The 16,950-nt window shown below is 33.7% G+C and overlaps 1 protein-coding gene across 7 annotated transcripts in view; it reads right to left on the bottom strand.

Moving 5' to 3' along the window:
• TRAPPC8 (trafficking protein particle complex subunit 8) overlaps positions 1–16,950 on the bottom strand; it is an 81,550-nt gene that overhangs the window by 58,822 nt on the left and 5,778 nt on the right. For 4 of the 7 annotated variants that reach the window (XM_057698425.1, XM_057698421.1, XM_057698422.1 and 1 more), the window contains exons 2-5: positions 16,664–16,858; positions 5,245–5,334; positions 4,268–4,442; positions 2,044–2,197 (exon numbers count right to left, since the gene is read on the bottom strand). In XM_057698425.1, coding sequence (XP_057554408.1) covers positions 2,044–2,197; positions 4,268–4,442; positions 5,245–5,334; positions 16,664–16,858 — 614 coding nt within the window. Of the gene's footprint in view, positions 1–2,043; positions 2,198–4,267; positions 4,443–5,244; positions 5,335–16,663; positions 16,859–16,950 lie in introns of those variants that run through there. The other 3 variants (XM_057698426.1, XM_057698427.1, XM_057698423.1) reach the window with 2 other exon arrangements.

The following is a 16,950-nucleotide window of genomic DNA, read 5'->3' as shown; positions in this document are numbered from 1 at the left end:
TATCACTTCAATCCACACCTACTATATTCTTAAATTCTGTTTCATATGCAACCTACTATCCTAACTCTTCTGAATTCAAGTTACTTTCATCTCAGTTTATCTGTTTATATGTGCTATGTACATGCTTATATGAATACCTGTATATGTATGTACGTAAGGAATAATGGCAAGAAGATGGACCACTAGAGTCAAGCAGGTATAAAAAAAGAAGGATGGTATGGAGTCTCCTGGATCATGGATGCACTGTTAATAGGTTGGAGTGCATTCTGAATATACAGAAGTGTTTTGGAAAAATATCCAACACAACGTTTACTTGTACAAAGGGCACTGGTTTCAGCCAACAAAAAAAACTTTAAAAATACTCAGACTACTCCATGAGACCACTAATATTATGAGGTATTATTCTGAGTGCTAGACTTCGAGAAAAATATATAAACTAGAACTTAATAAAAGGAAAGTGATCAGGACAAGAAAGAGACTAAAAACAACATTTAAGAAAAAGTTGAAAAAATGGTTTATTTAGCCTAGAAAAATATTTAAAAAGACATGAGAGCTATCTTCTATAATTTGAAAGTTGTCTTAATGGAAAACTGATTATGGTCCCTATAGGATTAAGTACAAGCAAAGGAAGAAAAATTCTGGTTGATCCTCAAGCTGCTCAGACATGGAACAGGTCACCTGAGAAGACACTGAGTACTTTCACTAGATGAGGTCATTCATAGGTTTAAAGGAAATTAAAGCATTTGAACAGGGACTGGATTTGACAACCTTTAAATTATCCTTCAATCCTGGGCTTCTAAGATTGTAAGCTGTAGAATTTCTATAGTTTTGTCTTCTATTAAAAATTCTCCAACTGGACAATCTGACTTATTATGTTCCCTTCCCCAACCTTAGCTGGCTAGATTCTAACCTGAATATTTCAATACTATTGCTATTCTGAGTGTGGCCCTGAAACAGCATTTAAAGTTCCTCCAACTGGTTCTTTTCTCTCTGACACTTTTCCCCAGCATTATCTTAAAGAAGGTCATCAATCATCTCAACATTGAAGTGACTAAAATTGGATTAAAAATTCCATATATAAAACAGAAAAATAAGGCAGACTATTAAACGATATTTATATTAGAACATCAAAAATTATGTAACCTTTCTAATTCATATTTCTTAAAATAATATCACATCAAGTACATAATGTAGTTTGTACAAAAATACATTTTCCATTTACTTAAAAATCCTCCTAAAAAAAAAAACAGTCAACTCTTGATTATCTGAACTAGGCATAGGAACTTGGCATGTGACTACTACCAAGTGGCATACAATTCTATCTTAAAAGTTGGACAGAATGTGAAACCTTACACCCACACACGTCAGCCAACAGACAACAGTTAACATTAGTCTAGAACTCTATAATAGAAGAGTTGATTAGGAAGAAACAAAACTTCCTGGAAATTCATAAGAAAAGAAAATCAGAGAAAAGTTAGGGAAAAAAGCCCACCCACCTAAAAAGTATGAGCTCCAAAAGGTGGCCATAAGAACAGCATGTTGAAAATGAAGGAAGGCAACCCCAGAGCATGTGGATAATAAAGAATTGACTGTAAGCATTCATAACGCATTAAATGTACAAGCCAAAAATTCTAGTCTCTACAGGTTTAGTCAGTCTAATTCAAGTCTTAATGTGTAATTCACTTTTCATCTTTTTTTTTTTTTCTTTCTGGCTGTGCTGCTTCCCTGCTCAAATCTACATCCCCCAGCAGTGGAAGTGCAGAGTTTTAACCACTGGACTCTCAGGGAAGTCCCCACGTTTCATCTTTTAAGAAAACAATCAATTAACACTGATATTATATACCTGAAAGGTATACACATAAGGGATTACTGCAGTTGGTTAAAGACAGCTTTTGAACCACTGACTTAAGATCTCACATACAGATGGATCAAAACTAGCCAGATTCCACAAAATAACTATTAGTAATTCTACAGTGATACCATTAGCCATAAAACTGAAATACAGCTTTTGTGGTTTGCTTCATTGTTGTTTTTTACATATACCTGGTTTTGAATACTATTTTTCTGGAGATACTGACTCCAAGGATCTGGTATCTGTTCATCTGATGCTCGATTAGGTGTTCGAGAATTAATTTTAAGTAAATAGCAACCCTGAGTTCCATATTTCTGTTTCATTTCTTCATAAATTGATTCAGCTCTAAAATAAAAAATGGAAAAGTTTGTAGCCAACAGGGAGCAGATCTCAGGTAATAATAGATATTAAACAAACACAAAAACCATGAAAAAATAGTTCCCAAAAAAGACAGAACAAAAAGTTAGAGGTAGAATAATTTAAAAAGCTAAAACAAAGTTCATGATCCTAACTGAAATTTAGCTGGCTTGGTTATCACCTTAAAGCACAGTTACCAAAGTATGCCTCATGGAATAAAATTTTGCAAGACACTCTTATGTTATTCAAAGAGAAAGTTTTGGTGGTCAAACTAGTTTGGGGAACCACAGTAAGCAAGCCAACCAGTTTCTTTGCAGCAGACCACCTCAGTGTCTTTCATTTGCTGTGTACTGTGAAATTCCAAAGAGTGGCTTAAAACTTATAGATCAGAAACTCTTTCAACTATGTATACTAGTCTTCAGGAAATACAACTTTGGGAAATTCTGTCTTAGAAAAGAGATGTTTATCAAAAAATGGAAGTGCTAAAACAGAAAAGTGTAGCACCCTCCTCCCCCCAAAAATCATCTCTCCCTGCTACAGTTTACCCTTCCCTTAGCTGTCTCCAAAGGGACACAGTTCAGAGGAAGAAAAAAGAGAATGCAAGAAAAGCAGCCAAAATATTTATTATATAAAAATCCACCCTTTTTCTTGCAAAATTTATAATAGCTAGATCCATGAGCTAATCTCAGATGCAACAAAAAGCATTTGATTTTCTGATGTTTTGATAACTAGACTTGCTAGTTGGTGGGAGATAATTCAAATGATAAGTCAGCCTAAGAATCAAACAGTACATTCTGATGAAAAAATGAAATTTTGGTACATAGAGCTAACCTAATTTAAATAGGCTTTTTTTTTTTTTAACCAATCAGTCATCTGGTGCGAAAAAACATGTGCATAATCCCATATCATATTCAAATGCAGACACTAATACTATACAAATAACAAGCCAACAAACAATTAAAGCATACTATACACTATAAAATGAAGGCTGGATAAGTAAAATAGTTATAAATTTGTAAACACAGATATACGTATATGTGTATGTATGTACACTCAAGAACATAAACTAAACTTCTACTTGCTTTACCAATGACACTGCTAAGCATAAGAACCACTGATTTAATAATGTAATTACCACTTAAATATCCTAGTTATAACCATTCAATATGGAAGGTATTTACCATATTCAGATTATAGAAACTAATTATAATAGCCAGTTCAAATTATTTCTATTTACATAGTACACTTTATCCAATAGGCTATAGGTTGTTCATGATGTCAAAAAAATCCTAAAGATTAGTAACCATCAGAGGAAAAGTTATTTTAAAATGATGGTTTGTGCTCAGAACAAAGGCAAGAAAAAATTATTTATTTGCATTTCCTAAATAGCACTGAGATATCAGAATAATAGTTTGAAAGAAAAGATTCATTTGACCCACCTCTTGAACCAAAAGTCAAAATGAACTGCAAAGCCACAAAAGTAAAACTGTTTTAATATTATCTTATTTTTCAAGAACTTGTCTTTAAAGGTAAGCTATTCTCTTATCCCAAAGATAAAAGGACTATGACAAATCACTAATAACGAACATTAAAGGTAAAATAAGAAAGAAGTGTCTGGATGTTTTTTGAGACTGTGAAAAACATCAAGGCTAAAAATATAGTGATGAGAAAGTGAAGAGTGAAAAAAGAAGTGCCTATAAGTCAGGAAGTGAAAAGTTAGAGGAAAACTGGGAAAGAGAAAAGAGAAAAAAATGAGAAATAATATTACAAATACAAAGTAAGAAATGACAGCTAAGACCAAAGGTATAAAATGGCAAGCATTTGTGAACATAGATTATTATAACAGATATACACTGAAAGAAAAGTTTGGGAATGACATGAAATCTAACATAAAATGATGCAGCTGTTGAATTAACTCCAAATAAGAGATAGTTAAATGTTTTATTAATAAATTTTTACTTCCTTGGATGAAAAATATATCAAAAACTTCATCCATGTCCAAATTAATGTTAACTCACTTAACAGGAAATAATTTACAATTAAAAAAATAAAACTTACCTTTGTTCATCTCCTGCACTTACATCATGTAAAAGTACATAATATTTAAGTGTATTTGGTATAAACCACTTGGGGTAGGAATAGTCATTGTTGTGCTGAATTCGATGCTGTTCTTGTGACAATTTTGAAAACTGTTCCACAGGTTCAGCTTCACTAGACGATGCCACCAACATACCTTGTAAATCACATTAAGGCAGTCACTTATCGCTTAATAATAAATACTATCCTATTAAAATAAACTTTATGGAGATATTTTCTGAGCTAAAAAAAAAAATCTGATTTTACAGGTTTTCCTGCAAGCATAAAATAATTTATTCAACACTTCTAATTCAAGGTTCTAAATATTAAAGATATTTCATTGGCAATTTTTTAGATCATTTATATATACAATAAAGAAATCTAAGAAAATGAACAATATGAAAATTGTGCAACTATCAACATAATGAAAAATTCTGCTGAATCTTGCTCCTCTCCATTCCATCTCACTGCAATTTCATACCCTATTTCATCTCAACTTTTCTCTGTAACCACATTAAGAAAATGAAAGTCATAACTGTCAAAGGAGGTTAACAGCTGTAAAACAGGTTACTAAAAAACTGGAAAACTGTTTTCAAATATGAGCTTTTGCATAAGCAATTAATTTTGAGGCAATCAGCAAAAGCAGTTAACACTGACAGTTTACATTTTTTCTTTCTAAAATAGCTTACAAGCACTAAGCGTGAAATATTCAAGTTGGGTGATAAAGAAAAATAAGCAAACCCTTAGTATTCTTATTTTTTAATCAAAAATTAGTTACACCAGTCTTGTATCTAGGATGGCACTTAACAAAGACAACAATAAAACTTGAGGCATCATCAATAAAAAATAATTTCTCTATCTCTATATCCTCTCAACAATTCTGCCTTCATGTAACTCTTTCTGAGATTAATAACTTCCAAAATATTTGATTTTAAGAGAACATAAAACTCAAAGGATACATGCTAAATAGTGGTTCAGAAATTCATGATCTGATGCTGGCATCGACTGAAGAAAGCTCTCTCTGTAAGACTCAAACCATGGAGTAGTAGCTAAAATTAACAATAAATAAAAGTTAAAATTCCTCAGTAGAATCAGTTTACAACATTTCAAAATCAGTTTACAATATTTAAAGTCCATATTCCTAAAAGGTATGAAACATCACTTCTAACAATAAACAAGCATTTTTCACTCGTGCTTTAAACACGTGATATATGAGTATAAGCCATACACACAAATATATTCATACATGGCAGTACATACATTCGCAAAAATAAAACTGACCTATTTCCAAACCTAACAATGATCCCACAGCTTACTTATTAAGGCTTTCAATTTACCTACATGAACAACCAGATTTTAGAACTAAAGTTTTGTATCCCTGCCACTAGTCATGTTTTCATAAGTAGCTCTTTTTCATAAATGGTATTATTTCTGAACAATGATTCTCAACCAAGAATGAGCGTGACTCCCAGGAAACACTTGGCAATGTCTGGAGATTGAATTGTCACAACTAGGAATGGGGAGTGGGTGCTACTGGAATCTAGGGAAACAGGTCAGGGATGTTGGAATGATGCAGTACATCCTACAACAAGGAGAACAAGGCAGCACTACCACCCCCACCCCCCAGCAAAGAATTATTTGTTCAAAATGTCAATAGTGGTGAGGCTGACAAACCCTACTTCATAATTTGATTACTTGAGTATGACAGCAACTAAACCTCTTCAAATGGAATTTCAAAGCATCCTTACCTTATAATCAAATACAAAGATGTGTATTTTCACTTTTTATATACATGTATATGATGTGATTCTTAAAATGTCAACTCTCTGTTGCTCCATGCTAAGCATTTATATTACAACTATTCTAACTTGTTAAAAATTTGAATTTAAACTTAGTCATTTCATTAGGTTTAAGAAGATTATCTAAATCACAGTTTTACTAAAAGGATACTCCATTCCTATTTACTTACGCTGATTACAAAACCTTATGTACTTTTTGTCCTATTCTTAGAATCACTGAAAACACAGCAAGTATATTTTCTGTTTACATTATAATACTACATTAAACGACTTGGAAAGTTGAAGAAAAAAGCTATTTATCTTTATCCAACCTGGTGCCAAATATATGAAAAACTTTAATTTCAAGAAATACCTTATGAGAGTAACCCACATATTGTTTAGGAGGGCTGTTACAAAAATCTCATGTTCATTGCTATTGAAGAGAGAAAACATTCCCAGAAATAGTACGATATATATGAAAAGTGGCAAAAATTGGAGAATAAATGACAAAGACTAGTCTGTTACAACAGGAAACCAATTTTCTTACCAACAGTTTCTTACTTACCAACCATATCTTCCCCCCAAATCAGTAAAAATTAGTCTCTATCTTGAAAATTAGTATTTATTTTCATTTAGTACCAATGACAAGAGCGGAAAATATAAAAGACAATGAAAATTTTGGTTAAATAAGAAGGAATCTCCACAGATGGGGGAAATGACTTTATTAACTTGATTATTTTTCTATTTACTTTGTTGCTTCAGTGATGCTTAAATTTAACAAATAACAGGTAAGTTGTAGACATATGAAAGGGGGGTTGTTTCACAGTGGGTTGAGGAGTTCTGAATAAACAAATTAGGTCTTCCAAAGCAGCTATTCACTGTAACACTATCTGGAATAAAAACCCACGTGTCCCTCAGGAGGGGACATTAAATGGATGCAGTATGTAGTTTTAAGAAAGAAGAAAATCTCTATATATTACCATGAGGTGCTCCCAGGATATATTAAGTGAAAAAAGGCAACAGCAGAAAAGTATGCATTTTTGTGAAAGTGAAGAAGATACAGAGAGCCACACGTGTATTAGCTTATTTTGTCAAAGAGAAATAACGGAAGGATAAATCCAACAAATGCCACTATATGTAAGAGAAAGAAGAAAGAAGAGATGAGAAAGGGGAAGGGCCTGAACAGAAGCTAGACCTCTGTGAATGTACCTTGCTTTGACTTTGGAACAATATAAACGTCTACATAACTAAAAATTAAATCAAAAACAAAAAAAGCAAGTACACACATGTAGGAGTTCTTAAATTTAAATAATACTTTCTAAATACTGGTTCAAGAAAACACTGGGTACTCAACAAAGAATATAAGGAGCAAAGGAAAATTTTCTAAATATGTATGGCAGAAGTAGGTTTTACCCTTCAGGTAGGTTACATTCACATTGATAAGGTAAGTTTTTCCTTCAGCCACATGTTTCCTTGAAAGACTACTTGAGAAGTCCTCCTTCATTTTTCTCACATGCCAATAAATCTACGGTATCCTTCTGTTTTTGCTTTTTCAAGTGAAGAAAGTAGAACAAAAAACTGATTTTTTAAAAAATGTTAACAATAGGCTAACATTCAGTGACAATTCTCTCCCCTTAAAAATTCTCTTATACTTATTTTGGGATGAAATCAGTATTTTGCTCATACTCTTTCCATCTCTACATGTTCTTTCTTTGGAATTGAAACAGCAATCATGTTATTCTACCAGTTCAAGTTTCTCTATGCAGAATGTACTTTTCCCTTGGTAAGAAGGGTAAGGAAGGCAGCTTAAGAGCTGCAAAAAGACCCATAATGCTCTATATCCTCCACTCACACTCACAAAATGCAGCCCTCTCTGTCTCACCATTTATTCCGTGTTCGCTTCTTAGTGCCAGTAACTTGGGATACAGAGTTATTAGGGTTCCAATACATATCTAACAAGGGCTGCCAGCAGTGAGCTGGTCCTCTTTCTACGGAAACCAAATACTATCATTAGTAACCCCAAATCTGCAAGTGAAAAAGACTGGCTACCCTAAACATAAACATCACTTGTAAATCACACGTTTTCCCTTTCTAATCATTCACAAAAGTTGAAGGTACCAGAAAATCACCATTCAAACTAAACAAAAAAGCACTAAAAAATACTACAAATTCCACATGTTGACACTTAAGACTATAACTTCAGATAAACAGTAGTACCAAAACTTAACATATTTCAGAATGGAAATATTCTAGGTAAGGGAAAGAAATCAGATAATTAGATGTTGTATAATTATGTAATTCAATAAAGTCTCAAGGTCAAAAATACTTGACACTTAACACAGCGATTATCAGAATATATGGTTTAATTCAGAGGATCTTAGACTACAAAAGTTCCAACAAACTAAAACCAGAACTCTTATACAAAATTTGAACATTGTGCAAATCAAATAATCTTAAATAATATGAAGAGCTAAGAAATACTAACCTTGTATTTTAACAACACCCTTGAGAACCATCCTTAAAGAGACTATTTCTAATCAAGTGTTTTCAGAAAAATCCACAAAAATCAAAATATTCTAAAGAGATAACAGTCATGATTACTTATGCCCAATTATTAAATTTCTCATACACCACAGGAGAAGATTTTTTAAAACAGACTGTCCTTTTTTGAAACTATATTCCTTTTAACCCTCAGTACAGCAGGAAACATAGTCACTGTATTTGCTATCTGGACCTAATTAACCCTTGATATTTTATTGTATTTTTAATTTTTACAGAATTATCTACGGAATTAAGAATAAAACTGTAACAAACTTTTAAAATAAATTTTAGTAAAGCAAACTCAAATTGTATCCCATATATTCCTGGTTTTAAAGATATATGCCTCAATTAGGCAACACTTTTTGAATGCAACTAACTGTTCATCAACTATCACGCACAAACCATCCATCATGTAAATACCGATTCTAGATTCAAATACATCTCTAACAACTTTTAGTTTATCACTACTTCTGGTTCTTCTTGCACTTGCATAGCCAAGGTACAATAGTTTGGAAAAATGTGATGGCTCATTTGCTGAAAAGAAAACGGTCATTTAATTTGCTCCATCACTGCAAAACGTTTCCATTCTTTAGACCTCTAAACAGCAAACGGAATTTATTTCTACATCACCTATTCCTTCCAATTACCTTCATACACATACCTGCCTTCAGCATTTGTCCACTTACAAACTTTACCAAGTAAATTCTGTCACACAAACACCATAAAAGATGAAAGAATACAGTCACATGTCCTTTAACAAAATGGGATGGTCTAGCTTATTATCTCAAAATATTGTATGAAGTCTTTCCTGCTAAACTGGTATTAGGATGAAAATACTATATCTTCTTTTTGTTCTTAGAAACACACTGCTCACTCGTCAATGCTTGAGTTTAAGAAAAATAGTCCTGGATATTGTCATCTGAAGACTCACAGACTGGAATTTCTGTGTATAATCAATTTCACCATTGCCATCAGAGTCCAATAAGGTAGGTAGCCACTAGCCACATGTGGCTATTGGGCACCTGAAATGTGGCTTGTCTGGTTGAGTGTGCTGCAAGTGTAAAATACACATAAGATTTCAAAGACAATACAAAAAGAATAAAATTTTCCATTGATTACATTTGAAATGATAATACTGTGTGTGTGTGTAAAGTTAAATATATTATTAAAGTTAATTTCACCTGCTTTTTACATTTTTTTTTTTCTGGCTGCACTGTGTGGCTTGCAGTATCTAGTTCCCTGACCAGGGATTGAACCTGGGTCCTCAGCAGGGAAAGCACAGAGTCCTAACCACTGGACGGCCAGGGAATTCCCTCTTTTTACATTCTTTTTTTTTTTTAATTTTATTTATTTTTTGGCTGCATTGGATCTTTGCTGCTGCATGCGGGCTTCTTCTAGTTGTGGCGAGCAGGGGCTACTCCTCTTTTTACATTCTTTATTATAGCTACAGAACACTGAAAATAACGTAAGTGGCTCACATATTTCTACTGGACAGTGTTAGTCTAAAATGCTATATGTCACTGCATTCACCTTCTGATATATCTAATAGCTGTGAAAAATCATGTGTTCCACTGTCAATTTTCTTTTCTTTGCCAATATGGACTAAAAATTCTCAACTCTCAACGGTGTTCAATGAAAAAAAAAGAAAAAAAAAGATGATGACTACAAAGATAAGAGGCTCCAGGCTTCTTTCATACCTTCCTTGAAAGAAGATGTAGTACTTTGGGCAATACAAAATTTCAAACTGAAGGATGATATAACAGTGTAGATTTTGTTCACTATTGTGTCACCCTGGGTCAATTCATCATTCTTCCACTTTCTTACAGTTCAGAGTAATGGGTAACTGATAAATAATTCCCAGGATGAAAAACAGAAAAATATTTCAAGATACTAGAAAAATAAGAACACTAAGTTCCTACTTTGCACTACCTGCATTTTAAATCAATGCCACTTTTTTAAAGGATTCTTTATGCTTTTTCCTTTTAAGTAAAAATCTTGGGAGAATATTAAAGAATATTTAAACAATCTTCTAAAATACTGTTTATACATGACTATTCACTGAAGTTTCATGGTATCTTACAGAGTGAGAGCAATTAATATAAAGGTAATCAGAAAAAGTATACTACATACTGAAAGGGAGAAAAAATATGTTCTTCCTTCTTATTAAAATGAGGTACTGCCCAAATTATACTTGTCAAGGACAATGCCTGGATTTAGCATATAATACTATAAATCAAGAGTAAACACAATAGGGACTTCCCTGGTGGTCCAGTGGTTAAGAACCCACCTTCCAATGCACTGGACCAGGGTTTAATCTCTGGTCGGGGAACTAAGATCCCACATGTTGCTGGGAAACTGTGTCCGCACACCACAATGAAAGATCCCACATGCCACAACGAAGATTCTGTGTGCCTCAACACAGCCAAATAATAAAATTAAAAAAAAAAAAAATTTTTTTTAAATGCTTTAAAAAAAAAAAAAGAGTAGGGACTTCCCTGGTGGTCCAGTGGGTGGGACTCTGCACTCTCAACGCGGGGGGCCTGGGTTCGATCCCTGGTCAGGGAGCTGGATGCCATATGCTACAACTAAAGATCCTGCATGCTGCAACTGGGACCCAGCACAGCCAAAAAAAAAAAAAAAAAAAAGAGTAAACACAATAGGCAATAGAAGATAGGAGAGAGAAATGTTATGTCCGTTTTAGAAAAATTAGAAATGTTAATTGAAATAAATACAAAAAAAAGTAGTAGCTGAATGGAAAAAAAGATAATAGGCAAGGAGTGGAGTGTGCACAATCTGGAAAACAGACCACCACAGAAAATAACTGTATATAATGTAGATTCTTTCAATTCCACCATTGTGTGTTTCCAATTACTATAACAAGGAACACTAGCTTTAACTGACCAACCTGATGAAAAAAATATGGCACTGTTAAGCTAGGCTTACGAGGTAAATATCTAACATGCATTTTATAAATAGAATGGGTAAAAAGTATGATGACTCACATTACTGATAAAAACTAGAAGCACATTTCTAGAAAAACAGAGAATCTTATTTAAAATGGATAAAACCACTCAAATCTCCAAGGAGAATTATTCTAACAGAATTTTATTAAAATAAATTCAGTACTTCATCATATCACATTCCCAGTCTTTAAGACCAATATAACAATAAAGCTAAAGGGAGGGTCCTTAAGTACCAGGGAAAGAACCTGAAGAAACGTGTTTTCTTCTGTAGTTTGTTCTAAGCATTTGGAATTCTTTTTGAAAATCTGCCTAAGGAGTTCAACTATATTAATGCCTCCACCCACTTTTAAAGGCAAATAACACTGAATCTTTCTCTGCGTGATGTTGGCAGAGACCTGAGAATAAAAGTAATATAATTAGATAAAATTTCTCACAATCAAATCATGACCACATTGTTCCTATAAACTATCTATACCAAACAACTTTATGAGACTATAAAAAATAAATAAGCCAATTCCTAGTACATAGGCAACCAGACACCAGATTTGAGAATCTTTCTCCAGAGATAAGTAAATGGTCCCAAATAATTCATAGTGAATAAGGGACTTCCTGGTGGTCCAGTGGTTAAGACTCTGAGCTTCCAATGCAGGGGGAGAGGGTTCAATCCCTGGTCGTGGAATTGGGATGCCACACACCACACAGTGCAGTCAAAAAAAAAAAGACCTATGAATAATAAAAACTGGGCAACCCTCAAGCCTATTCATAGCCTCATCACCCAATATATAAGTCCACATGGTGACAAATTATTTTTATGCCCTATCAGGGTTTTAATGCCTCAATTTGAAATAGAAAATAATGCCAAAGATTCACCAGACATTTAAGGAAAGTTCCCAATATGAAAAAGAGAAACAAACTGAAAAATAATACAAATGAAAGAAAAACCACAGAATAGGAGCAAACTTAAAAACTAAAAGAAGTCAACAATAATTTATTAATATCCTTGGAGTTAAGATACCACAACATGAAGCAACATCATGGTACAAAAAAAGAGAAATCCAGGAGCAAAGAAAGTTTAAAAAAAAAAAAGACAATGAACTTTTAAATTTCAATAGAAGGTTGAAAGATGAAGTCAAGGATATCCACCAGAAAGTAAAACAAAATGACAGAGATAGAAATGGACTATACTAGAAAAAAGATAAGAATATAAGAAAAGCAATTCAGGAAGTTCTACATCCAATTAACAGTTGTTCCAGAAAGAACAGAGAAAAAAAAAAACAGGGAAGACATTAACAAAGAAATAACACAAGAAAATTTCTCAGGACTAAAGATGTGTATGTGACCAGGTTATCAAAAGGAGCTGCTCAGTACAATGAGTAAAAATGAGTTAAATCAGGCCCAAGAGTAAATTTCAAAATAGCAGAGAAAAAGAACTTGTAAAAGCTTCTAAAGGTTGTAGGAAAATGGGGGGATATGTACTGTAATGGCATCCAGCTTCTTTCAAACAATACAAGAAGCTGGCAGAAAGTGGAACAATTCTGAGGGAAATGATTTCTAACTAATAGTATATAACCAAATTATTAATCAAGTATAAAAGATAAGAACATCTTCAGACATTCATTCCTCAAAAATATTACCTTCCCAACAACTTTTCTCAGGAAGCTACTGGAGATGTCCTTCACCAAATCAACAAAATACACCCAAAAAAGACATGAATGAGAGGCTACAGAGAAGGGAAGGAAATGTCCAGGATGGCAGTCGTGGAGCAGGCCTTGGAAAGCAACCAGACCACGATGGAGTAGAACAGTGTTTTGAAACTTTTATTTCATGTCTCCCCCCATGAGCCTTTTCAGACATTTTCCTTCTCCCCAAAGAATACTTAAAAGTACTCCTAGATATTCAGATATACTGTGTATTCATTTACATACTGTGGTCCTTTGGAGAGCCACAAACCATTGTAATATCTAATATTTTTTGCCCCCTGAGTACCAAATTTGCACCCCTTTGACAGATGGTATCATTCCCCATTGAGAATGTCTGGAGTAGAATGAGAGAACTTTAGGCAGGAGATCTTAATAAATGGATTATCTCATCAATTAATCTGTCAAGAGGAAAATGAGAGGCTATTGGAAGTCTGAGAGACTAGTAAAAAATATAAAAAACTCTGGGCAAGCTGTTTTTTAAAAAGGCAATTACTAAATCCTGAAAAAAATAAAACACTATATAAGAATGAACTGAAAGTGCTTCCTAGGTGGTGCAGTGGTTAAGAATCTGCCTGCCAATGCAGGACACACCCGTTCGATCCCTGCTCCAGGAAGATCCCACACGCCGCGGAGCAACTAAGCCCATTTGCCACAACTATTGAGCCTGCGCTTTAGAGCCCGTGAGCCACAACTATTGAGCCATGTGCCGCAACTACTGAAGCCCACGTGCCTAGAGCCCCAGCTCTGCAACAAGAGAAGCCATGGCAATGAGCCCACGTACCACAAAGAAGCGTAGCTCCCACTCACCGTAACTAGAGAAAGCCCGTGTGCACCAACGAAGACCCAACACAGCCAATAAATAAATAAATAAATAAATAAATTTTTTAAAAAAATGAACTGAAAGCCTAACATTCAGCTCAGCAGTGAAGAAGTGAATACTTAGTCATAGTATTGTAAACAGTGAGTATTAATCAAAAATTATAAAAACTACATTAGGGAGATGGAGGAAAGGGAGTAATTAGTGTAAATCTTCATCAATTATAATGAGAAATGAAAAAATAAAAATTTTAATGAAGCCATAGATAGCCATATAAAAATATTACTTAGAAACACAAAATGAATACCAGAGAAAACCACTAAAAGAGCTGGTGGGGCAGGGGTGCAGAGAGCAGATCAACTGTTGCTTGTTCCTCTTAAGTCTTTTTAGCATTATGTCTCTGTGCATATATCATTCTGATAAACTGAATTTTTTTGAAAGTAAAAGATATATGAGCTTTGGAGGTTAGGAAAATATTTTCAGTATAAAGAAGATAATTTTTAAAAAATATGATAGTTAATCCCTCTCTCTATGCCCCTCAGCACTCTGGTATGTTGGATATGCCATATCTCTATTACAACGTATTGTGATTTTAAGATACTATAAATTAGAATGTATTATAATTCCTGAACAGAGATATATGACTATATATATGAAGTTATATATAGTATCTTATTCATCTCTATATCAATGCAAAGCATACAGTAAGAAATCAAGAAATATTTGTTGCATGAGTAATAAAAATGTTAAAGTCCCTATAAAACAGAATCACAGGATTAAAGGTCTAGGAGAGGCCTTAAAAAGTAATTTAGCCAAATCCACTTGTTTTCAGAAAATAAAACTGATTCTGAATAAGTGACTTATTCAAGTTATTCAATTAACGAATGGCTATGGTAGTATAAACACCTGGACACTCAGCACTTGATTCACTGTCCTTCACACCTCAACATGAAGTTTTCACTGATGACAAAAATAGTTCAAATCCTATCAGTTTCTCCCAGAAACATGCACATTTTGTCTCATGTTGAAAACATGTTATGCCAGGAACTGCTTAAAATATGTACTCTGAAAATGGATTATTTTGATTTATAAAGATAACCATAATCTCCTAAATTTAGTCTTATCAAGTTAACTTATCTTGCTGGAATTAAAATGACATAAAAGAAGAAAAATTACATTTAAACAAAAGAAATCTATAAATATTTCTAACTATACAAGCACAATCAACCAACTTTATGATCTAAAACATACCACTTGGGCTTCCCTGGTGGCACAGTGGTTAAGAATCTGCCAGCCAGTGCAGGGGACACGGGTTCGATCCCTGGGCCAGGAAGATCCCACATGCCGCGAAGCAACTAAGCCCGTGCACCACAACTACTGAGCCTGTGCTCTAGAGCCCACAAGCCACAACTATTGAGCCCACGTGCCACAACAACTGAAGCCCACACGCCTAGAGCCAGTGCTCTGCAGCAAGGGAAGCCACCACAATGAGAAGCCCGGCACTGCAACAAGGAGTAGCCCCCCTCACCACAACTAGAGAAAGCCCACGTGCAGCAATGAAGACCCAACACAGCCAGTAAATAAATTTATAAAAAAAACAAAACAAAGCAAAAAAATCTAAAAATTAAAAAAAAATAAAACATACCACTTAAGTTCTCTTTGTATGTTTGGGAAAATCTTTAAATATGCAATTAGGAGATGTTAAAGTAATAGATTATAAATTATACTGATCTAAGAAGATTATTTTATTAGGCTGCTAAAATATCATAATTAGGTGGTGTACTTTTTTTTTTTTTTTTTTTTTGGCCACACTGCAGGCAGCATACAGAATCTTAGATTGAACCTGTGCCCCCCTGCAGTGAAAAGCACAGAGTCCTAACCACTGGACTGGCAGGGAATTCCCAGTTGATGTATGTTTAATCTTTCCCCTCTAAAAATCTATCCCATGTCCTCCCATTAAGTCTTTTTCATACTGGAAAAGAGTCACACCAAATACTGCTAACTCACTTTACATATTATTACATAATTTTACCTACCAATCTTATTATAAAACATTTACCATTCAAATTAGATTAAGATTAAATATTTATTTATATATTATAAACATTTCCTCCACTTAACACTAAGATAAAAAATATAATAAACTTAATGCTTTTTATATATTCATAGTATTACTTATGTCACAAAAGAATAGTTGTTTTTTATCTACTGTTAGTTCTTTCATTCAAGAAATGTTTGTTATGCATATGATCTAGGCATTACTTTAGTTGCTGGGAATAAAATAAAGAGCCAAAGTTCCTGCCTTCATGGAGCTTGTATTAACTTCACAATTAGAATTACAAAAATATTTTTCATTATGAAAAAGTAAAGTGAAATCACATAAGTCATAGTTACTTGAATGGCTGCCCGCTTACCTGATTGTAACGTCCCTAAAAGCAAGGACTTTCAACATTGTATTCCCAGGCTCTAGCACTCAGCAAGAACTTAAGTGCCTGTTGAATGATTTCCAAGTTGTAGAATTACCTTTTCTAACAAAAGAAAACGTCATTTAAAAAATAATAATAAATGTTATTACATACCACTGATGTTGAGGTCATAATCTCCTGCTGTAATCACATTAGCTACTAATCCTTCTGCAGGCTGACTGCCAAAAACAACATCATTCAAAAGCTTCCGAATGACTCCAGGCTGAGGTGGTTGCGTGATAATGTTGCTTACTGCTATCTTCAAGTTTTTAATCACGTGAAGCTGATTATTGGGATCTCGCATATGAACTTAAAAGAAGAAAAGAAAAAAGAAAAATACTTTAAGTTATTTCTACACAAAGCATAACAACCCAACTATTACAACAATAATAAATTGGGTT

The sequence above is a fragment of the Hippopotamus amphibius genome, chromosome 11, assembly GCF_030028045.1.
Source record: "Hippopotamus amphibius kiboko isolate mHipAmp2 chromosome 11, mHipAmp2.hap2, whole genome shotgun sequence".
NCBI classification, from domain to species: domain Eukaryota; kingdom Metazoa; phylum Chordata; class Mammalia; order Artiodactyla; family Hippopotamidae; genus Hippopotamus; species Hippopotamus amphibius.
This window is presented reverse-complemented; position numbering and strand designations above follow the sequence as displayed.